The 23831-nt window shown below is 42.3% G+C and overlaps 1 protein-coding gene across 5 annotated transcripts in view; it reads left to right on the top strand.

Moving 5' to 3' along the window:
* Positions 1–23831, top strand: part of csnk1a1 (casein kinase 1, alpha 1) — a 45171-nt gene that overhangs the window by 15755 nt on the left and 5585 nt on the right. The window contains exons 4-10 of one of the 5 annotated variants that reach the window (XM_034689671.1): positions 1404–1502; positions 14192–14275; positions 17088–17227; positions 17343–17421; positions 17528–17602; positions 17736–17842; positions 18941–19089. In XM_034689671.1, the coding sequence (XP_034545562.1) occupies positions 1404–1502; positions 14192–14275; positions 17088–17227; positions 17343–17421; positions 17528–17602; positions 17736–17842; positions 18941–19089 (733 nt within the window). Of the gene's footprint in view, positions 1–1403; positions 1503–14191; positions 14276–17087; positions 17228–17342; positions 17422–17527; positions 17603–17735; positions 17843–18940; positions 19095–23831 lie in introns of those variants that run through there. The other 4 variants (XM_034689672.1, XM_034689673.1, XM_034689674.1 and 1 more) reach the window with 4 other exon arrangements.

Consider the following 23831-nt stretch of genomic DNA (forward strand, 5'->3'; position numbering starts at 1 on the left):
GGCTGTTCAGAGCTGGTCTCAACAGGGACCAGACCTCCTCTGGAGCCTGACCAAGGTTATATTTGGTGCTTCTCAAAGCTCTAAACGTCCATCCTCGCGTCTCTTCCTCGTGTCTTTGTCCCGCCCACCAGAGATGAGAGGAAATTAAACGAGAGGAGAGAGGAGATTTGTATTTAGAGAAATAAGACGTCTTCTCCTCCGGAACGTCCCGTGAAGTTATGTAGGTTTGTGATGACGGCTTTAACAGCTGTTTGTGTCTGCACACATGTTCACTGTAATAACTCTGATAAATATAAACAGTGACAGAGCTCTGTCTCTGTGTTTACATGTTTAACACACACCTGTTTAACACACACCTGTTTAACACACACCTGTTTGACACACATGTTCACTGTAACAACTCTGATCAATATAAAAGTAACAGAGCTCTGTCTCTGTGTTTACCTGTTTAACACACACCTGCAGAAGGAGAGAATCTGCTGTGTTTATTCTGTCCTGAAGCATCACCGATCGATTCATTGTTAAAATGCCTCATTATTAAATTATTACTTTAAGTGAAAATATAAATCATGCAACTCTTTTCAAACCCCGTGCTCATTAATGATCAGCCTCATATGAAACTTTATTAACCTGACAGGAAATATAACAAGTGTTTTTACTAACAGACAAACTTTACTGTCAGACTTCTCTTCATGAAGAAAACCAGAACAAACAGGGACATTAACAGGAGGAATAACTGATCATGAAAATGATCATCTATTATCCATTACTCTATTTCATTAGACAGTGAATCTGACAAAAACAATCAGATATAACATAATCCATCCTCTGTTATATTGACTTTATGATTTTGAGTTCAGTATTTTGTGTTTAAAATTCACATCAAACACTTTTTAATTTCAGTTCATCACATACAAACTGTTTAGAAACCAACGTATGTTTATGGTCTGTTTCAGGACACCCTTAGTGACTGTTTTATGGTCCATCTTTTCTCTGTTATTAAACTCAGCTGATGTTAAGTTTCGGTTAGGTCCGAGCCGCTGCAGCGTCCAATCAGTGAGAGGTATTCGATAAGGGGGCGTGTCTGTCAGAGAAAAGACTTCAACAAAGTCTGCTCTCGTGTTTCCTCGATTATCCCTCCTCGGATCAGTCTCCTCGCTCCTCGCTCCTCCAGCAGCGTTTAGAGCTTTGGGACGCAAGTTAAAATGGTGCGTCAGTAACTACTTCCGGTTCGAGCGAGGAGACTGCAGTGTAGAGCTTTGAGATGCACCCATTGTGACCAAAGAACGACACAGACGATGTCTTCAGACCCCAGGGGACTGTGATAAACAGTATGTTAGTATATGAGGATCAGAACTGTGTGTATGATCATTGACCCATGTTCTTCCTCTCCTCCTCCCCAGATGATCAGCAGAATTGAATATGTACACACAAAGAACTTCATCCACAGAGACATTAAACCAGACAACTTCCTCATGGGTATCGGCCGTCACTGTAACAAGGTAAGACTGTACACCAGCACCCTGGGTGTGATTACACAGGCAGCATAGTTACCATGGTAACACCCCGGGCCACACTCTCATGGTGATCCCAGGTGATGATGTCACACCTATAAAGGTAAATAAATGACCACCACCTTGTTAATTTAATACAGTTTACTTGCAGTACAGTCACAAGGCAAAGAGGAGACACCTGATTGGTCCTCCTCAAAGACTGAATGGTTCTGTGCAGGTAGAACCACATCAGAGAAGGAGTCTAGCAGGTTCCAGTTTAGTAGAGCAGTACTCAAACTGAAATGAGTTAAAGTGCTGAAAAGAACAGTGAGTTGTGATTTCACTAATATTAGACAGGACCTATAGATATGACAAATACTATTCTGAGCTTCAATTCTAAAACTCACCATGACTCCTAGCCTTCTCATAGAGGTGACACTACACTGACTGTGTAATGGACTGTGTATATAGTTCTGTCTAGTCGTCTGTAGTCGTCTGACCACTCGGAGCCCTTTTACATCACGTTACATTCACCCATTCACACCACATTCACACACTGATGGTAGAGGCTGCTCTGTGAAGAGCCCATCAGTATTAACTAATCCCATTCACACAACACCGGGAGCAGTTTGGGGTTAAGTGTGGACAGCAAGACCAGGGATACAACCACCAACCTTTCAATTGAGAGATGAGCGACTCTACCACTGAGCAGCAGCCGCCCCATCATCTGAATGAATAAGAGGATTAACGCACGCACATATGAAATATGGGGCTGTCCACTAAGGTCGTTTTTTTATTTAACTGGCAGCGCCCACAACCTCAATTTCAGAACACTTCTTTTCTTTTTAAAGTTATATATTGGGCATTTTTATCTTTTAATAGATAGGACAGCTGAAGAGAGACAGGAAACATGGGGGGAGTAGAGAGTGGGGAAGGACCAGGAGTGCCGCTCGTTCGGATGGAAGTGAAGCTTACACTAAAACTGCTCCCCCTGGTGGCTGGCTGCAGTATAGGTCAAAATCTCTGTCTCCCCCATTCATTTGAATGGGGCTACAGTCAAACTTTAAAAAAATAAATACAGATACGAATGTTTCTGCCATCCGTATGCTGTGGTGATATGTAGTTATTATTTCACTGTTTTGTGTTCAAGGCCTCTTTTTTTCTGAACAGTTTATTTTTCGTTAGTTATTTGAGGTTAAAAAACAGGGTTTTACTTCCGGGTTTGCCAGCTTCTGTAGAGAGAAACTCCATAGGATCTTGTGACGGTACACTGTAGGGCGGAGCTTGTTACCGTGGCAACACAGAAATTCTCTACTGCGCAGACTTGCTGCAGAAAAATGTACACGATGTCAGCGCTCTGAAACGGGATATTTTGGCTTCAAAACCATTCAATGGGAAAAGGCGGAGCAAACTGTCCATTTACAGTCTATGGGAAGGACATGCAGTAAACTGTTGAGGCTGGAATCGAAACCTGCAACCTCTGTTACGAGGGCTACAGCCTATGGGGTGCGCGCTTAGACCACTAGAGAGAGAGATGTACAGAGACAGGTCACAAAAACATCATCAACATCATTAGATAGTCAGACTGAATCTGGCAATTCCGCAGCAGGATCAAGAGGAACATATTGACACTGTTTATCAGATATCAGAAGTCCCGCCCTTTCTTGATTCTTACTGGTTGCTGATCAAGAAGTGACATTGATGAGCGCAGCAGTCTTCAGTCAGCTGTACCTGTCCCTGCAGACACACAGTCAGCAGTTGTCTGGTTTTTGATTAGCTGTAATCACATTGTTACCTGGCTGTAGTCCGGCTGCAGGATTAAGGGGCAGTATCCACTAATGCAGCTGTTTCAAGCATCTTTTTTTTTTTGTATTTAAACCAAATACAGCTTTGCATTTCTGTCACTCAGAGTCCTCAGCACTAAAGTGCCCTCAGTGTCAGCTGATTGAAGTTGCAGCACTCTCAGTGATTCTGATTGAGAATAGTTTAGCTTCTGGGTCATTGCCACTCTTGTCAATTTGACATCATAATTTATGACCAGTTAGGATGAAGAAGGGTCGGAACTTCTTATATATCGGCTATGTCAACATTTTCAGAGGTTCATACAGAGTAGAAACTGACATACCTTTTTTATTAAGGTACTATATCTTGGTCTCATCCTGCTGCTTATTCCGTGACACCATTTCTCTCAGCCGGGTTTCTTGGTGTCTTTAAAATGCAGTGGAATTGAAGCAAATGTAAAAACATAATGAACATTTTCTATAGACTTAATGGTCACTACTATGGCTGCTTAAGTGCTGTGGGACAACTTTCATAACCTAGCAACAGTTAACGTCGGTGAGAAGAGCTTTGAAATTGAGGTCGTAAGCACTACCATCTCAAAAACAAGCATTAAAGGACACAGCCCCATTGCATTGAATCCATGTTGTAGAATGCATTGTAGGTCTGAGTAACCCTGTACCAATGCACATAGTCTACCGTGCACCTCCTCAAAACTGTAACTGCACTTCTAAACTACATAGATCTCAAGCCCTATGATTAGTCCGCTGGTTAGCATTGTATTTCTTCATGTCAAATATTTTTGGTATTGCCTCCATTATCCTTTACTCACAATGAAAAAGCAGCAGTACATCATGTAAAATAAACTGTTTGCCAGCTTGAACTCCAACATAATGAGCTCAGATCATCAGTCATCATAGTTTCCAGTGCGCAAACAAACAGAGAACACAGCAGGACTCTAATGGTCTGCCTCACATAGAAGTCACACAGCCAACTAACTTAGACGGACCTTTGCAAAGAAAATCAGACACTCAAACGGCCTGTAGGAGGACTGTAGTCAGGCTTTTATCTGCCTGTAGGAGGACTGTAGTCAGGCTTTTATCTGCCTGTAGGAGGACTGCAGTCAGGCTCATCTCTGCCTGTAGGAGGAATGTAGTCAGGCTTTTATCTGCCTGTAGGAGGACTGCAGTCAGGCTTCTATCTGCCTGTAGGAGGACTGTAGTCAGGCTTTTATCTGCCTGTAGGAGGACTGCAGTCAGGCTCATCTCTGCCTGTAGGAGGACTGTAGTCAGGCTTTTATCTGCCTGTAGGAGGACTGCAGTCAGGCTCATCTCTGCCTGTAGGAGGACTGTAGTCAGGCTTTTATCTGCCTGTAGGAGGACTGCAGTCAGGCTCATCTCTGCCTGTAGGAGGACTGTAGTCAGGCTTTTATCTGCCTGTGGGAGGACTGCAGTCAGGCTTCTATCTGTCCGTATGAGGACTGTAGTCAGGCTTCTATCTACCTGTTGGAGGACTGTAGTCAGGCTTCTATCTGCCTGTAGGAGAACTGTAGTCAGGCTTCTCTCTGCCTGTAGGAGGACTGTAGTCAGGCTTCTATTTGCCCGTAGGAGGACTGTAGTCAGGCTTCTCTCTGCCTGTAGGAAGACTGTAGTCAGGCTTCTATCTGTCTGTTGGAGGACTGTAGTCAGGCTTCTATCTGCCTGTAGGAGGACTGTAGACCAGCTTCTATCTGCCTGTAGGAGTACTGTAGTCAGGCTTCTATCTGCCTGTAGGAGGACTGTAGTCAGGCTTCTATCTGCCTGTAGGAGGACTGTAGTCAGGCTTCTATCTGCCTGTTGGAGGACTGTAGACCAGCTTCTATCTGCCTGTAGGAGGACTGTAGTCAGGCTTCTATCTCCCTGTAGGAGGACTGTAGTCAGGCTTCTATCTGCCTGTAGGAGGACTGTAGTCAGGCTTCTATCTACCTGTTGGAGGACTGTAGTCAGGCTTCTATCTGCCTGTAGGAGGACTGTAGACCAGCTTCTATCTGCCTGTAGGAGGACTGTAGTCAGGCTTCTATCTGCCTGTTGGAGGACTGTAGACCAGCTTCTATCTGCCTGTAGGAGGACTGTAGTCAGGCTTCTATCTGCCTGTAGGAGGACTGTAGTCAGGCTTCTATCTGCCTGTAGGAGGACTGTAGTCAGGCTTCTCTCTGCCTGTAGGAGGACTGTAGTCAGGCTTCTATCTGCCTGTTGGAGGACTGTAGACCAGCTTCTATCTGCCTGTAGGAGGACTGTAGTCAGGCTTCTCTCTGCCTGTGGGAGGACTGTAGTCAGGCTTCTATCTGCCTGTTGGAGGACTGTAGACCAGCTTCTATCTGCCTGTAGGAGGACTGTAGTCAGGCTTCTCTCTGCCTGTAGTCAGACTGTAGTCAGGCTTCTCTCTGCCTGTAGGAGGACTGTAGTCAGGCTTCTCTCTGCCTGTAGGAGGACTGTAGACAGGCTTCTATCTTCCTGTGGTCAGACTGTAGTCTTGTAGTCAGGCTTTTATCTGCTTGTAGTCTGGTTGTAGTGTGGCTTTTATCTGCTTGTATTCTGCTTGTAGTCAGGCTGTTGTGTGGCTGTAGTCAGTCTGAAATCAGGCTTCTAGCTTACTGTAGACAAGCTTTTGTCAGGTTGTGGTCAGGTTTTATACTTATTTTATAAGGTTGTAGTTGGGGTTTATACTTCTGTAGTCAGGCTTTTATCTGCCTGCTGTCAGACTGTTATCAGACTTTCGTCTGCTTGTAGTCAGTATTCTGCTTGTAGTCGAGCTATTGTTCGGCCATAGTCAGTCTGCAGATGACTGTAGATGAGCTGTAGTCAGGGTTTATACTTCTGTAGTCAGGCTTTTATCTTTCTATAGTCTGGCTGTCATCAGGCTTTTTTCTGCCTGTAGTTGGGTTGTTCTTTGCCTGTTGTTGTTTCTTAGTAGGGAGTTGAGACTGAATGGAGAAGCTGATTTCTAGCATTTTGGTATTTGTTCGGTGATTATTCATACTTTGCTTCAAAGAACAGATAGTATTTATTGCATTCAGAGTGGTCGTAGCCACTCATTGTTTTTCTGTGGGCTGATAGATGGCTGAGCAGGTCAGGAGATAATGGAATGTGTTAGGAGCAGCTCTTCAATGCAGTGGAAATAAACGCTGAGGATCTAAGCTCGAGGAGTTTGTCAGACTCAGAAAATCTTATGGAATGACTCAGGCCACACCTTGACCACAGTTTGCTTCAAACCAGGCAGATCTGAGCATGCCGAGCCCCAACAGGTCTGACTGCTCATACTCAGCGTGTGTGTGTGTGTGTTAGAATGAGAGAGAGAGAGAGAGAGTGAGAGAGAGAGTTTGTGACTGTTAGTTTCAGTGTGTGCATGTGTGCGCCTGTGTTAGTTTTAGTGTGTGTATGTGTGTTAGTTTTAGTGTGTGTGACTGTTAGTTTGAGTGTAAGTGTGTTATTTTCAGTGTGTGTGTGACTGTTTGAGTGTGTGTGTGTGTGTGTGTGACTGTTAGTTTGAGTGCGTGTGTGTGTTTGTTTATGTGTGACTGTTAGTTTGAGAGTGTGTTTGTTTGTGACTGTTAGTTTGAGTGAGTGTGTGTGTTAGTGTTAGTTTGAGTGAGTGTGTGTGTGTAAGTTAGTGTCACTGTGTTAGTTTAAGTGTGTTAGTTAGTTTGAGTGTGTTAGTTTGAGTGTGTCAGTTAGTGTGACTTTGTTAGTTTGTGTATGTTAGTGTGACTGTTAGTTTGAGTGTGTTAGTTTGAGTGTTAGTTAGTGTGACTGTGTTAGTGTGACTGTGTTAGTTTGAGTGTGTTAGTTTGAGTGTGTTAGTGTGAATGTGTTAGTTTGAGTGTGTTAGTTTGAGTGTGTTAGTTAGTGTGACTGTGTTAGTTTGAGTGTTAGTTTGACTGTGTTAGTTTGAGTGTGTTAGGTAGTTTGAGTGTTAGTTAGTTTGAGTGTTAGTTTGAGTGTTAGTGTGACTGTGTTAGTTTGAGTGTTAGTTTGAGTGTTAGTTTGAGTGTTAGTTTGACTGTGTTAGTTTGACTGTGTTAGTTTGAGTGTTAGTTTGAGTGTTAGTTTGAGTGTTAGTTTGAGTGTTAGTTTGAGTGTTAGTTTGACTGTGTTAGTTTGAGTGTTAGTTTGACTGTGTTAGTTTGAGTGTTAGTTTGACTGTGTTAGTTTGACTGTGTTAGTTTGAGTGTTAGTTTGAGTGTTAGTTTGACTGTGTTAGTTTGAGTGTGTTAGGTAGTTTGAGTGTTAGTTAGTTTGAGTGTTAGTTTGAGTGTTAGTGTGACTGTGTTAGTTTGAGTGTTAGTTTGAGTGTTAGTTTGAGTGTTAGTTTGACTGTGTTAGTTTGACTGTGTTAGTTTGAGTGTTAGTTTGAGTGTTAGTTTGAGTGTTAGTTTGAGTGTTAGTTTGACTGTGTTAGTTTGAGTGTTAGTTTGACTGTGTTAGTTTGAGTGTTAGTTTGACTGTGTTAGTTTGAGTGTTAGTTTGACTGTGTTAGTTTGAGTGTTAGTTTGAGTGTTAGTTTGACTGTGTTAGTTTGAGTGTGTTAGGTAGTTTGAGTGTGTTAGTTAGTTTGAGTGTGTTAGTTAGTTTGAGTGTGTTAGTTTGAGTGTTAGTGTGACTGTGTTAGTTTGAATGTGTTAGGTAATTTGAGTGTGTTAGTTAGTTTGAGTGTGTTAGTTTGAGTGTGTTAGGTAGTTTGACTGTGTTAGTTAGTTTGAGTGTGTTAGGTAGTTTGAGTGTGTTAGTTAGTTTGAGTGTGTTAGTTTGAGTGTGTTAGTTTGAGTGTGTTAGTTTGAGTGTTAGTGTGACTGTGTTAGTTTGAGTGTGTTAGTTTGAGTGTTAGTGTGACTGTGTAAGTTTGAGTGTGACTCTTAGTGTAACTGTATTAGTTTGAGTGTGTTAGTGTGACTGTGTTAGTGTGACTGTGTTAGTTAGTGTGACTGTCCTAGTGTGACTGTCTTAGTTTGAGTGTGTTAGTGTGACTGTGTTAGTTTGAGTGTATGTTAGTGTGACTGTTAGTGTGACTGTGTTAGTTTGAGTGTGTGTTAGTGTGACTGTTAGTTTGAGTGTATGTTAGTGTGACTGTGTTAGTTTGAGTGTGTTAGTTAGTGTGACTGTGTTAGTGTGACTGTGTTAGTTTGAGTGTGTTAGTTAGTGTGACTGTTAGTGTGACTGTGTTAGTTTGAGTGTGTTAGTTAGTGTGACTGTTAGTGTGACTGTGTTAGTTTGAGTGTGTTAGTGTGACTGTCTTAGTTTGAGTGTGTTAGTGTGACTGTGTTAGTTTGAGTGTATGTTAGTGTGACTGTGTTAGTTTGAGTGTATGTTAGTGTGACTGTGTTAGTTTGAGTGTGTTAGTGAGACTGTCTTAGTTTGAGTGTGTTAGTGTGACTGTGTTAGTTTGAGTGTATGTTAGTGTGACTGTTAGTTTGAGTGTGTTAGTTTGAGTGTTAGTTAGTGTGACTGTGTTAGTGTGACTGTGTTAGTTTGAGTGTGTTAGTTTGAGTGTGTTAGTGTGAATGTGTTAGTTTGAGTGTGTTAGTTTGAGTGTGTTAGTTAGTGTGACTGTGTTAGTTTGAGTGTTAGTTTGACTGTGTTAGTTTGAGTGTGTTAGGTAGTTTGAGTGTTAGTTAGTTTGAGTGTTAGTTTGAGTGTTAGTGTGACTGTGTTAGTTTGAGTGTTAGTTTGAGTGTTAGTTTGAGTGTTAGTTTGACTGTGTTAGTTTGACTGTGTTAGTTTGAGTGTTAGTTTGAGTGTTAGTTTGAGTGTTAGTTTGAGTGTTAGTTTGACTGTGTTAGTTTGAGTGTTAGTTTGACTGTGTTAGTTTGAGTGTTAGTTTGACTGTGTTAGTTTGAGTGTTAGTTTGACTGTGTTAGTTTGAGTGTTAGTTTGAGTGTTAGTTTGACTGTGTTAGTTTGAGTGTGTTAGGTAGTTTGAGTGTTAGTTAGTTTGAGTGTTAGTTTGAGTGTTAGTGTGACTGTGTTAGTTTGAGTGTTAGTTTGAGTGTTAGTTTGAGTGTTAGTTTGACTGTGTTAGTTTGACTGTGTTAGTTTGAGTGTTAGTTTGAGTGTTAGTTTGAGTGTTAGTTTGAGTGTTAGTTTGACTGTGTTAGTTTGAGTGTTAGTTTGACTGTGTTAGTTTGAGTGTTAGTTTGACTGTGTTAGTTTGAGTGTTAGTTTGACTGTGTTAGTTTGAGTGTTAGTTTGAGTGTTAGTTTGACTGTGTTAGTTTGAGTGTGTTAGGTAGTTTGAGTGTGTTAGTTAGTTTGAGTGTGTTAGTTAGTTTGAGTGTGTTAGTTTGAGTGTTAGTGTGACTGTGTTAGTTTGAATGTGTTAGGTAATTTGAGTGTGTTAGTTAGTTTGAGTGTGTTAGTTTGAGTGTGTTAGGTAGTTTGACTGTGTTAGTTAGTTTGAGTGTGTTAGGTAGTTTGAGTGTGTTAGTTAGTTTGAGTGTGTTAGTTTGAGTGTGTTAGTTTGAGTGTGTTAGTTTGAGTGTTAGTGTGACTGTGTTAGTTTGAGTGTGTTAGTTTGAGTGTTAGTGTGACTGTGTAAGTTTGAGTGTGACTCTTAGTGTAACTGTATTAGTTTGAGTGTGTTAGTGTGACTGTGTTAGTGTGACTGTGTTAGTTAGTGTGACTGTCCTAGTGTGACTGTCTTAGTTTGAGTGTGTTAGTGTGACTGTGTTAGTTTGAGTGTATGTTAGTGTGACTGTTAGTGTGACTGTGTTAGTTTGAGTGTGTGTTAGTGTGACTGTTAGTTTGAGTGTATGTTAGTGTGACTGTGTTAGTTTGAGTGTGTTAGTTAGTGTGACTGTGTTAGTGTGACTGTGTTAGTTTGAGTGTGTTAGTTAGTGTGACTGTTAGTGTGACTGTGTTAGTTTGAGTGTGTTAGTTAGTGTGACTGTTAGTGTGACTGTGTTAGTTTGAGTGTGTTAGTGTGACTGTCTTAGTTTGAGTGTGTTAGTGTGACTGTGTTAGTTTGAGTGTATGTTAGTGTGACTGTGTTAGTTTGAGTGTATGTTAGTGTGACTGTGTTAGTTTGAGTGTGTTAGTGAGACTGTCTTAGTTTGAGTGTGTTAGTGTGACTGTGTTAGTTTGAGTGTATGTTAGTGTGACTGTTAGTTTGAGTGTATGTTAGTGTGACTGTGTTAGTTTGAGTGTATGTTAGTGTGACTGTTTGTTTGAGTGTATGTTAGTGTGACTGTGTTAGTTTGAGTGTGAGTGTGACTCTGTTAGTTTGAGTGTATGTTAGTGTGACTGTGTTAGTTTGAGTGTGTTAGTTAGTGTGACTGTGTTAGTTTGAGTGTATGTTAGTGTGACTGTCTTAGATTGAGTGTATGTTAGTGTGACTGTCTTAGATTGAGTGTATGTTAGTGTGACTGTCTTAGTTTGAGTGTGTTAGTGTGACTGTCTTAGTTTGAGTGTATGTTTGTGTGACTGTCTTAGTTTGAGTGTGTTAGTTAGTGTGACTGTTAGTTTGAGTGTGTTAGTTAGTGTGACTGTTAGTTTGAGTGTATGTTAGTGTGACTGTGTTAGTTTGAGTGTGTTAGTTAGTGTGACTGTTTGTTTGAGTGTATGTTAGTGTGACTGTTAGTTTGAGTGTATGTTAGTGTGACTGTTAGTTTGAGTGTATGTTAGTGTGACTGTTAGTTTGAGTGTGATAGTTAGTGTGACTGTCTTAGATTGAGTGTATGTTAGTGTGACTGTGTTAGTTTGAGTGTATGTTAGTGTGACTGTTAGTTTGAGTGTGATAGTTAGTGTGACTGTGTTAGTTTGAGTGTATGTTAGTGTGACTGTGTTAGTTTGAGTGTATGTTAGTGTGACTGTTAGTTTGAGTGTGATAGTTAGTGTGACTGTTAGTTTGAGTGTGATAGTTAGTGTGACAGTCTTAGTTTGAGTGTGATAGTTAGTGTGACTGTGTTAGTTTGAGTGTGATAGTTAGTGTGACTGTGTTAGTTTGAGTGTGATAGTTAGTGTGACAGTCTTAGTTTGAGTGTGTTAGTTAGTGTGACTGTGTTAGTTTGAGTGTGATAGTTAGTGTGACTGTGTTAGTTTGAGTGTGTTAGTTAGTGTGACTGTCTTAGTTTGAGTGTATGTTAGTGTGACTGTTAGTTTGAGTTTGTTAGTTAGTGTGACTGTTAGTTTGAGTGTGATAGTTAGTGTGACAGTCTTAGTTTGAGTGTGATAGTTAGTGTGACAGTCTTAGTTTGAGTGTGTTAGTTAGTGTGACTGTGTTAGTTTGAGTGTGATAGTTAGTGTGACTGTGTTAGTTTGAGTGTGATAGTTAGTGTGACTGTGTTAGTTTGAGTGTGATAGTTAGTGTGACTGTGTTAGTTTGAGTGTGTTAGTTAGTGTGACTGTCTTAGTTTGAGTGTATGTTAGTGTGACTGTTAGTTTGAGTTTGTTAGTGTGTGTGATGGATGATCAGTGCGATGATGAAAAGGTAACAGATATTCTGTGTGTGTGTCTGTGTGTGTGTGTGGGTATGCCTGTGATTGTGCGTCTAAGTGTAACTCACCTGTGTTATGGGTAGTATGTGATGTTGACACACTGGTTCACGTTACAGCTGTATCTGTAGAGCTATAGAGCACTCTACTTGTACACCTTATGTCGGCATGATTAACAGACACTGTTTGACAGTCGGGCTGTAGCATAGCATGTAAATTCTTTGGCAGCTTGTTACCCTCAGGCTAAGCTCACAGCCCTGCTGCTTCCTTGGTCTTGTGTTCTCAGCAGGTGTCAGTCATCAGCCATGTTTCAGTACAGCTAGGGAAGCATCATGGCTCGTAAACATTGACAGATGAAGCGGGATATACACCGTTACAGCTCGTCTGAAGTCTGTAACACACTGAGGCGGGATGGTGGTGTGACGTTGTTCTGCTGTCTGAGTTAGAAACAAGGGAGTAATGGTGGGAGATGGTTGAAATATGTAGTGTCTGAGCTAGCAGGGCGCTCTGTGTATTTGTATGTCAGAGTGTGATTTTGTGTGTGTGTGTGTGTGTGCGCGTGTGGCTTCAACCGCAGCCCTGTAATGTTATATGAAATCACACTCTGGGCCACCAATACTACGCCGTGGCAGAACTCAGTGTTTAAGAACATATGCCTGGTGATGATGGAACTTCATTAAAGTGGTATTGCAGAACTTCATTGTGCAATTGGCTTGAGATACACCTGTGTAAGAACAGAAGTACGATGTGCACCTGTATCCATATCATGTTTGGTTAGACTGTATTCTGGTGCTTTGTTCTTGAAACCACACTGACAGTAAATGACTGTTTAAGACCCTTCTGGACTCATACTCACAGACTCCTCCTGAGCTGAAACTATGCTCATGTTCATCTTACCTGTCTCACAGTAACACATAAACACAGACATGGAGCTGGATGTTGAATAGGGGTGCAGTGATTCGTCAACATAATTGACAAAAATCAATAACAGAATAAGTGGCTGACAAATAATGTAGCTCATAGTTTTTTTTGACGTCATTGCACAAGTTTTAATGCTGTGCAAGGAAATTACAGTGCGAGACACATCGCATTCTTACTATCTTTGCTGAGAGTGGCACATGCAACACAACGGCTGGGAAGCAACAGATAGACAAAACATAGCAAAGTAAATACTGAGTACTGAGACATCTCATGTCCTTACTATCCCGAGTCACTACAACACCACTACATCGTCATATTTCTTAAAGTCCAGGAGCATTTGACTCAACGCTGCAAATCAAAGAGCTGCCTGCAGGATCTGGACACCAGAACTTGGTTTCAGTGGGAGCATATCAATAATGCCAAAGCGTTTGAGGAGAAGGTATGGTGATTTTCAACTTCACAGTCCAAAGTTACTATACACTGAGTTTTACAGCCCCTCACCTCAAACTATGTACCTTATAACACTTCATCCTCTCCTCACCTCTTTCCTCCTCTTCTCCTACCATGAAACGGTGGAGTAAACTCTCAGCATGTTACTGCAGCTACAACGCTACACAATAAAACTTACACCAATGCTGACATTTTAAATGGCATGTTAGAGACTAGTGTCACATTTAAAACTCTAAAAAGAAACCATTAAGTTATTGTGCAATTCATTAGTCTGATAAGTTAAAAATGGTTTGGATAGGGGATGCCCTGATAACACATCCAGCTCTGTGAAACAGATACAAGAGGAAAGGTTAGAGATTCAGGACTCACCACATAAGACACATGTTGATTTAGACCTGCACATTTTCCTCCTGTACTAACTCACCTGTAGACTTAATGATTCTCTCTCTCTCTCTCTCTCTGTCTCTCTGTCTCTGTCTCTCTCTCTCTCTGTCTCTCTGTCTCTGTCTCTGTCTCTGTCTCTGTCTCTGTCTCTGTCTCTCTCTCTGTCTCTGTCTCTGTCTCTCTCTCTGTGCGTGTGCGCGTGTGTGAACTGTGATCAACCATGGATAGCTGTGTCTGTGGGGCTTGACCTTATTAAGAAAATTATCAACACACCTTAACTTCAGGTGTGCATTCAGTCTGCAGACATGTGAACGACTCCTTGAAGCACAGTTTGTAATGTCATTTTGAGTTAATGAAGTGTGGATATGTTAGAGCTATATCTGTCTGTAGACAAATGAATGATATTTCTATATATTTATATTTCTGCTGATAGATAAAGGACAACCACGCCCCCCTCCCTCCAGGTGTTTGTGGGCCGTGTGTTACCTGTCTGCTCTAGCTCTGTGTCACAGTCAGACAGGGAGGTTCATGTGTCGTCCTGACAGGAGAAGGACCACGGTCAGTGGTGCCTTCTGTTCCGGACGATCACATGACTCTCTCAGATGTGTGTGCAGGTGAGGGGCTCTGTTAGCTGTGTGACAGAGAGCAGACTGATGCTAATGTAACTGACAGACCCCTCCCCTCTACTGTGTGCCCCCTCAGTGTTTAGACTCGTCAGTGGGGAAGAGGAAAAGAAGCTTGGCTGTTAGCTCTTCTCAGGACCCATCTTTCTCAGGATTAAACCAGGTGTGACTTTACCTCAACACCAGCTGTCCACATCTGCAGCTGCCGCTTCGCTGTCATATTAACCACACTGGTTCCCAGTCAGACCAGCAGCACCCTCCCTGCACCCATCAGACCCAACAGAGAGGATATACAGTGACACAGTAACAGAGCAGATAACCAGCTCAGTCATCAGTCAGACTCGGAGAGCAGAGACAGTCTGTATTTGTTCAAGCAGAGCTGCCAGTCACTGTAATGGTTCATCATGTTTAACACCCTGATGTACTGTTTGGACTCAGAGTAATCAATATCATTCAGAGTAAACAGATCAAACATCAGGCCTCTGTCAGGATCACACCGTTTCCTGCAGACTGAGACTCCACCAGGTGTCAGAAATCAAACATTCAGACCCAGGCTGTAGAAAATGAAGGACAGACTAGGTCTGCATTACATTCAGGATGTCAGGAGACAACAGGAAGACAACTAATACCATAACCACACATCCTATTTAGAGTCACATGGTTGAAAATATTTAAACAACATATCAACAGACAAGCTGACAGCTGAGCTCTCTCAGGTGTGTCAAAGACAGGTGTATTAATGTGCTGCAGCAGAGTGTGTCACAGCGTAGACCCACAGAGAGAGGGAAGAGGGAGTGACAGAGGAGACAGGAAGAGAGTAAAAGGTAGAGGAGATGGAGAGGAAGAGAGTTGAGAGCAGAAGAGAGAGAAAGGGAAAGACAAAGGAAGAGAGGAAAGAAGAGACAAGAAGAGAGTGAAGAGAGAGGAAGGAGACACTGTGAACAGTCTGAGTGTGTCAGTTTAGAGCATCATCATTAAATGATTTTGCAGCTGATGCTGAACCACAGCACGCGCACACACACAACCACACACAACCACACAGACACACACACACACACACACACACACACACACACACACACACACACACAACCACACACAACCACACACAACCACACACAACCACACACAACCACACACACACCTAATACTGGCTTACATACCCACACACTTCCACACAAACACCTTTTTACAGCAGCTTCAGATCACTGTGTGACCCACTGCCTGCCCCATCTCACCTGCTCACCTGCTTCATGTGACACACACACGCAGCTTATATATCAGTCTTTAATGAACCCTGATGATTGTTGATAAAGTTCTGTAATCAGCTGTTCATCTGTGAGATCACTTCAGTATTTAAGGACTTTAATGTGCCTTAAATTCATCTAGTGTTAGCATCATTAGCCTCCCATACTCCATCATGCAGCTGGTTAGCAGTTTGCATCCCTAACCCAGCCCCTGCAGCTGTATTTCTGAGTTAACATAGAGGCAAATCTAACTCACACTGCTCTGAGGCTCATGTAAATGCCACACACTTCTCCAGGAATTAGCCTTCCCCGCTGAGCGCTGCTGCTTGTGCTGCACAAACATCAGATGTGTTATTGGTCTGCTTTGTTTTGTTTGACTGTGAAGATGAAGCTGGTTTGTGTTTGATTGAAATGTGATGTTGTGCTGCATGTTGTGTTGAAGTGGTTCAGATAGAGAAGCTCCTGACACACATTCAGACACCAGCACCTTTACACCACACTGACTGCAGGTGTAGCTTCAACACAGGTAAACATTTATCTGAAACAGCTACATATTGAAGCCATTTTGAAGGTGATGGGTGTCCAGGTGTCCTGAGAGCACGGCCTGCTCTGACCTGTGCTTTGTGTAATGTAAAGTGTCATACAGCAGATCAATGATATCAGAGCATGTTCCTGCAGCTCACAGAAGGTCCTCTAGATGGTGCAGTAGTCAGCCCGTTTACTGTAGTCAGCCATGGTTACAGTCTGCATTGACATGGTGCAGGCCGTGACAGGTGGTGTCTGAGAGCAGTGTGCTGCAGGTGTGTGTGTGAAAGCACCATTCAGACTGAAGAGCGGTGGTATCTGGTGTCGCCCTGTCTCAGTGTGTATGAACACTCACTTCTACATGTGTCACTGTGACAGTGTGAAGTTATGCATACCCTCTATAAGCACGCACACACGCACACCATGAGGATACCTGTGGACACCTGCTCAGGTTGTAGATCAGTTTGTGTTGGTAACTCTGGTGACAGGATCCTGTGTGTGTGCAGAGCAACGGTTTGAGCTGTTCTTAATAGACATGGAGACAGAATCTGTAAGCTTTGAAAACACCTGTAAGACAAAACCGTGTAGAAGCTCACTGATCACCTGACATGTTATCAGGAGACACCTTTATGACACATACGTACAATAATACAGTGAGGTGTGTGTGGAAAGTAATGTGTAGTAAACTTTGTGTGTATGTGCATGTGAGATCATCTGTAGAACCCTTGCTGATTAAATGATTTGTGTGCATACAGTGAGTGTGTAGTGTGTGCTGAATGAGCGTACAGTGTTTAGAGAAGGGTAGAGTCAGAGTACAGTGAGTGTAGAGTAATGTTGGAGTGTGTACAGTGAGGGTTGAGGTAGTGTAAGCTGGTGTAGAGTTGCATAGAGTCAGAGCACAGTGAGTGTAGAGGGAACTTAGAGTGTGAATCTTCCTCAGAGAGGAGAGGCTCTGTCTTAATTTGATGAGACCATCTAATTAGATTCATTGTGCAGATATATCTGTATAATGTTCTGTACCTGTCAGTTTGTCACATGATCTCCTCAGCCAATGAGCTATTTGTAACACTTGTGTTAATACTCTGCTTAGTGTCTGTGTGTAAAAACATCACATGAGTTTTGTTAGTATTACATCCTGAACATTAATGTGTGTGTGTTCTGTGGCAGACGAGTAACCCACCTGTGTTGTGTTGTCTCTCTCAGTTGTTCCTCATTGACTTTGGTTTGGCGAAGAAGTACCGAGACAACAGGACACGACAGCACATCCCCTACAGAGAAGACAAGAACCTGACCGGCACCGCACGCTACGCCTCCATCAACGCACATCTGGGCATCGAACAGAGGTCTGACACACGTGTGACGCTGAGTGTTTCCGTTCAGCATGTCATAAAGACCATGTTTATACATTCATGTTTGAATTGCTGCTGACTGAACAGCTGACTTTGTTGTTGTTTGCAGTCGCCGTGATGACATGGAGTCGCTAGGCTACGTGCTGATGTACTTCAACAGAACCAGTCTGCCCTGGCAGGGATTAAAGGTGAGAAACACACCTGAGAAACACCTGTGGCCTCTGATTACACCATTATACTATTCTTAGTGACAGTTTTTCATTGTGCGTGCGTGCGTGTGTGTGCGTGTTTCAGGCTGCCACAAAGAAGCAGAAATATGAGAAGATCTCAGAGAAGAAGATGTCGACTCCTGTGGAGGTCCTTTGTAAGGTAGGAACAGCACAGGTATCCCTACACACACACACACACACTCACACACACACTCACACTCACACTCACACTCACACTCACACACACACACTCACGCTCACATTCACACTCATGTTGTCTTCTCATGTTCCAGGGTTTCCCAGCAGAGTTTGCCATGTATCTGAACTACTGCCGTGGCCTGCGCTTTGAAGAGGCTCCAGACTACATGTACCTGCGCCAGCTGTTCCGCATCCTTTTCAGGTACACACACACACACACACACACACACACACACACACACACACACACACACACACACACACACACACACACACACACACACACACACACACAACCACACACACACCTAATACTGGCTTACATACCCACACACTTCCACACAAACACCTTTTTACAGCAGCTTCAGATCACTGTGTGACCCACTGCCTGCCCCATCTCACCTGCTCACCTGCTTCATGTGACACACACACGCAGCTTATATATCAGTCTTTAATGAACCCTGATGATTGTTGATAAAGTTCTGTAATCAGCTGTTCATCTGTGAGATCACTTCAGTATTTAAGGACCTTAATGTGCCTCAAATTCATCTAGTGTTGGCATCATTAGCCTCCCATACTCCCAAATGTGATGTTGTGCTGCATGTTGTGTTGAAGTGGTTCAGATAGAGAAGCTCCTGACACACATTCAGACACCAGCACCTTTACACCACACTGACTGCAGGTGTAGCTTCAACACAGGTGAACATTTATCTGAAGCAGCTACATATTGAAGCCATTTTGAAGGTGATGGATGTCCAGGTGTCCTGAGAGCACGGCCTGCTCTGACCTGTGCTTTGTGTAATGTAAGGTGTCATACAGCAGATCAATGATATCAGAGCATGTTCCTGCAGCTCACAGAAGGTCCTCTAGATGGTGCAGTAGTCAGCCCGTTTACTGTAGTCAGCCATGGTTACAGTCTGCATTGACATGGTGCAGGCCGTGACAGGTGGTGTCTGAGAGCAGTGTGCTGCAGGTGTGTGTGTGAAAGCACCATTCAGACTGAAGAGCGGTGGTATCTGGTGTCGCCCTGTCTCAGTGTGTATGAACACTCACTTCTACATGTGTCACTGTGACAGTGTGAAGTTATGCATACCCTCTATAAGCACGCACACACGCACACCGTGAGGATACCTGTGGACACCTGCTCAGATTGTAGATCAGTTTGTGTTGGTAACTCTGGTGACACACACACACACACACCTTGTTTCTTGCTTCCTCCTCTCTACCCTCTGTTCCCTCATCCTGCAGTTCTTCTATTAACAGCTGATTGATGTAAAAATTGTGTGCATGTGTGTTTCAGGACTCTGAACCACCAGTACGACTACACGTTTGACTGGACCATGCTGAAACAGAAAGCAGCCCAGCAGGGGGCCTCCTCCGGGGGCCAGGGCCAGCAGGCACAAACCCCCACAGGCAAGCAAACTGACAAACCCAAGTCTAACATGAAAGGTTAGTAGCAAACAGCCAAGCGACGTTTTACAGACACCAATTGCTTGTTTCATTATTCGTGTATTTAGGACCATCAGAGATCGTTTGACTCCCTGACCCACGGCCCAGTCATTGATAAGAAAAAGAGTAAAAACAGCTGATTGGAAAAAAAAAATCTGAAATGTGTTCCTGCCGGATGATGAAGAATACCATCTTCATCATTCTGAGGGGACACACTCAAAGAAATCCAAATAAAATCAGACACAATTGGTCTGTCTTGCAGAAGCAAAGACGTCCTTGGGGAATTTGACTACTAACTTTGCTGCCTTGCTCTTCTGTTGGTGTGTTGGGGCTGGACAACGGGCTCTCTGCTTTAATCACACAGTCTGTCTGTCTGTATTAACACTCCTCTTCAGCTTGTATCTTTACTCTGATTTTCTCTGTGTGGTGATGGTGGTCTGACACCTGGACAGCAGGTGGAGGCCATCTGTCTGCTTATCAGAGTTAGTAATCTCTGTCCATCACAGATTCCACAAAACATGTAGACTGTACCAGGGGTCTGGATGTAAGTATGAGCAGTGTTCTGCTTTCTGTCTGTAGTCTGAGTAGTATTGACCAATCAGGTGTCAGCAAGCTTTGGTGTCTGCAGGAAAAAACGTCTCTATGGAGAGCAAAAGCAGGAGGAACACAATCCAGAGTAATGACGGCTCCCATTGTTGTTAATGTGAGGAGGATTTCTTTCTCTCTATAAACGGATATCTGCATGAAGAGCAGCTAACAAGTTATTACAGAATGCTCTTATATGCAGTATGAACGAAATTCAGAATATTAATAGAAAGAAGGGATAAAAAAAGATTGAATAGAATAATAATAAAGTATATACAGAAGCGCAGAATATTTAGAGTTTGCTATGTACAAAGCGCTGGGAATGAAGGTATTATACAAAGATGTTAAAGTGGCTGGGATATTGCACTTTATTGTCCATCAGACACTCACAATCTATGATGCACGTTTAATCTGTCAAAATACAAGCAATTCAATCCTCTTGTAACAGGCTGAGTTAGTTTAACGGAGTAATGTTCATTTCCTGTCTCATCAGCAGCCAGTGCACCACGTGTACAAACCAGGATCATTCCTCTGTATTCATCTGTGTGTAATGACCTTTCCTTACCTCAGTCGATCAGCAGGGACATCACAGAAGCATTGCATTGTGGGAGAGTCTAGGCTAGATCATTGAACTATGGTAAGGAAACCACACAGGTAAAAGAGAGTGAAGTGTTAAATGTAAACACTGATAACAGTGTCTGATTGATCAACCTGAGGAGTTTAAAGAGAGAAATCATGTGAACTAAAATGTGACGACCACCTGTTGACTAAAACTAGACTACAAAGAGAAGAGAGAAAACACTCATTTGCCTTTTAGTCTTAAGACTAAGATTAAGTCTGACATACCTGCCCAAATCCACACCGCTGCAGGAGCTACATTCTTCCGCGTGGTTCCTGTAATCCAGCCATCTGCTGGGGTCAAGAAAATACAGATTTTTTGGATTATAGTTACTCCAATCCTACTCAGAGGTGTAGACGACACGGACAGGAGGATTGATCAAGATAAAAACAGATTGGATTGTCTGATCTAATCTGAATCCATTTCCGGATGTGATTCCTTCAATCTGATCAGATTATTTTTGAACAGCTGGGTCCGATGTGTAAATGTTGTGAAAAGTAAACCACTGTTTCTTACAGCAGCACAAGTGGCTCGCTGTTTGAATTGAAGGCAGCTAGATGGGGGATAAGGCTCCCAACAAGTAAGTTGTGTGTCCTGTTATTATAAAGAGACGGAGAACTGATTTTTTTCCCGTCCGCAGCCATTCACGTGTGTTAATTGATAAACTCTCGAAAGAGCAATTAGACGCCACAAGCATGTGTCAGCTTATATATCTAATCACCTATATTATTCTGTTTCTGTTCATTTCATGTTAAATGAAATAAATATTTTAAATTTAAAATTTTTTAGATTTTATTATTGAACAAATAACACACACAAAAGTACCGAAAATTGGTTCTGTTGAGTACCGGTACCAATTCCCAGGCACCGGGTATCGGTACCGTATCGGTTCAAATGTGAAAGGTACCCATCCCTAGTTACACGGGATCCTAGTGTGGAGTTATTATTTAAAGCTTTTGTAAAGACTGAGGACACGAGAAATTTTCTACAGCTTCATCATAAGAGTGGCACAGAAGTCCCAGATGAATAACAAATCTTCAGAGCCTGAGGCCCACTATATGATTCTGGATAATCAATCAAAGTGAACTGAAGTGTACTGCCCGTAATCACCTTTTTACACTGCATCAATCTCTGAGTCACATAAGCCAGTCAGGTCTGCCTCGGCACCATAGACAGGACCATATCTGCCCTTGATGGCAAGTTCAGCACCAAAATGTGTTGCTACTGTTTCTCTGTGTACCCAAACAATCCAGGTCAATGCAACGACACAGGAGTCATGCTCATCTGTTAAATTGTGTTGCCTATAAAACCTCACTGTACATGAACATTCCTGTATAGGTCATTTTGGGCTTCTCTTCAGTTAAAAAGAGAAAAAGAATTGATCATGTAGAGACGAGATTGCTGTTATCCTGATGATGATGTCATTCACAATTTGACGACCATTTTTTGATAAATAGAGACTCAGAAAGAAATCGCATAACTTGGGATTGATACAAGGAAAGTTGAGCTCAAGATTTTTCTCATAATTATTATGTCAAACACTATTTTTAGCCCAGCTGATCAATTACAAGGTTTTCAAAAACTGACACATGATTAAGATCTGTTTCAGAGCACCCCTTGGGGTTTTTACATTTCCTCCTAATATTTTCTGTTTTTGAGATTCTGGCAGTGCTAACTTCTGATGAATCAGCTTTACTGCCACATCCTTCAGTGAGGGACACTCAATCAGAGGTTTGTCTGTCAGCTAAGACTTCTCTGAAGGCTGTTCTCATGGATCCATGCATGTTGCTCTTCTGATTATTGTGCTCTCTTCCAGTGTTGTTTTTGGCAGCTATCTTAGTTTTAGTCTTAGTCTTTTGGACGAAAATGCTTATAAGTTGTAGTCACATTTGAGTCAATTCTATATGTGATAGTTTTAGTCGACGAAAACTCAGAAACATTTTAGTCTAGTTTCAGTCAGTTTTAGTAAAAAAAAAAAAAGGATTAGTCTTTTTCACAAATTAATTACTGGAAATTATATCAAATCTGGTATTGTTTATTGTTAGAATAAACAATATCAGATGTATTATACACAATGTTCTTTCTCATAGGCCAGGCTTATGTTAAGATAAGGGCAAATGAAGCATGAATTAATATGAAAGACAGTTTATTTATCTACTTGAATTACAGTTGTAAACTTACTAAATACTTTGACTTGTAGTCTTGTAAGTGTTCACCACAACTACTTAACAAAATTCTGCCAAACAAGTGTTTGAAGTTTAAAGCATGTTTGGATGTGAATCAGCTGACTGAAGGAGACGCTCAGCTGCGGCTGAGTGACAGGTCTCTTTTTTTCTCCGCCGTCGGACTGATTCTGACTCAGTTGCGCTTCCGGCTGACACCTGACCACGTAAACATGCTCATTGTTCTCAATAAGAACCAGTAGACAGAAAACTGGACACTGAGAGTCTGAAATATGATTCTGTTCAGTTGTCCTGTTGCAGTAAATCCACATGTTGTCTGGGTCTTCACTGACTCTGTGGAGATTATTCATGAGCCTGCTCCACATGTTGATATTCAGCGTGTTGATTATTTAGTACACTTCAGTATGATCCGTAGCTATTTAATACTCAGTTATATACACTGTGTTGTGAAGGTAGAAACAGTAGCAAGGCAGGTTCTGCACAATAGCTGACGTTGCGCAGTATCTTCTTTTTTATAGCAGATTACTCGCACATAGGCAGAAATGTCATGCATTTTGAACGTCTTGACAGACCACTCACTAACATTTTAGTCCAGTCTCATCTCGTCAATGAAAACTCACACACGTCTCGTCATGTTTTCTTCATCAAAGAGCCATGTTTAGCTCGTCACTGTCTCATTATCGTCATGAAAAAAGGGGTGTCAACGAAATAATTTCGCCATCGTCATTGTTGACGAAAACAACACTGCTCTCTTCCCCATTCACTTTCCCCTGAGACACTAAAGAACTTTGGGATGCTTTCTGGTGTATAGCTCCTCCTTTTTTGAACACTTCTTTTTTAAATGTGCTCAGAAACGGCCTTCACACCTACATGAATTATCAAAGGTCCGACTGAGACCTGTTGTTGAAGGATGTCTCTCTGGGGACGCCTCAAACTTTGATGTCTCGCCATGAAACAGGAAATACTTCATACAGTATGCTGTCTTTCCAGTTTTATATACATGATCAGGGTCCATCCCTCAACACATGGATGGGGTTGATTTACCATCTACCTTCGTAGCACCACCCACTGGAAGTACATGGTACTGACCTAAGCATACAATCGCTGATCTCTTCCAAATTTGACATGTTTCATCATGGACCCGGCCTGAGCTCTTCTACACAAACATGTTGGTCATAGGAATAGCACCACCTAATGGACACAAGCGGTATTTACTCTCAGAAGCTGTTTTTAATCAGCTTGTTATCAGATCTGCTTCTCTAGCCCTCATTAAAAGGAGTACTGCAATGAACTGTGTGCTTCAAACGACACAAGTATGTTCACAGTTTGAGCCTAGGCCTCATCTCCACAAACTC

This window comes from Notolabrus celidotus, chromosome 8 (genome assembly GCF_009762535.1).
Source record: "Notolabrus celidotus isolate fNotCel1 chromosome 8, fNotCel1.pri, whole genome shotgun sequence".
NCBI classification, from domain to species: domain Eukaryota; kingdom Metazoa; phylum Chordata; class Actinopteri; order Labriformes; family Labridae; genus Notolabrus; species Notolabrus celidotus.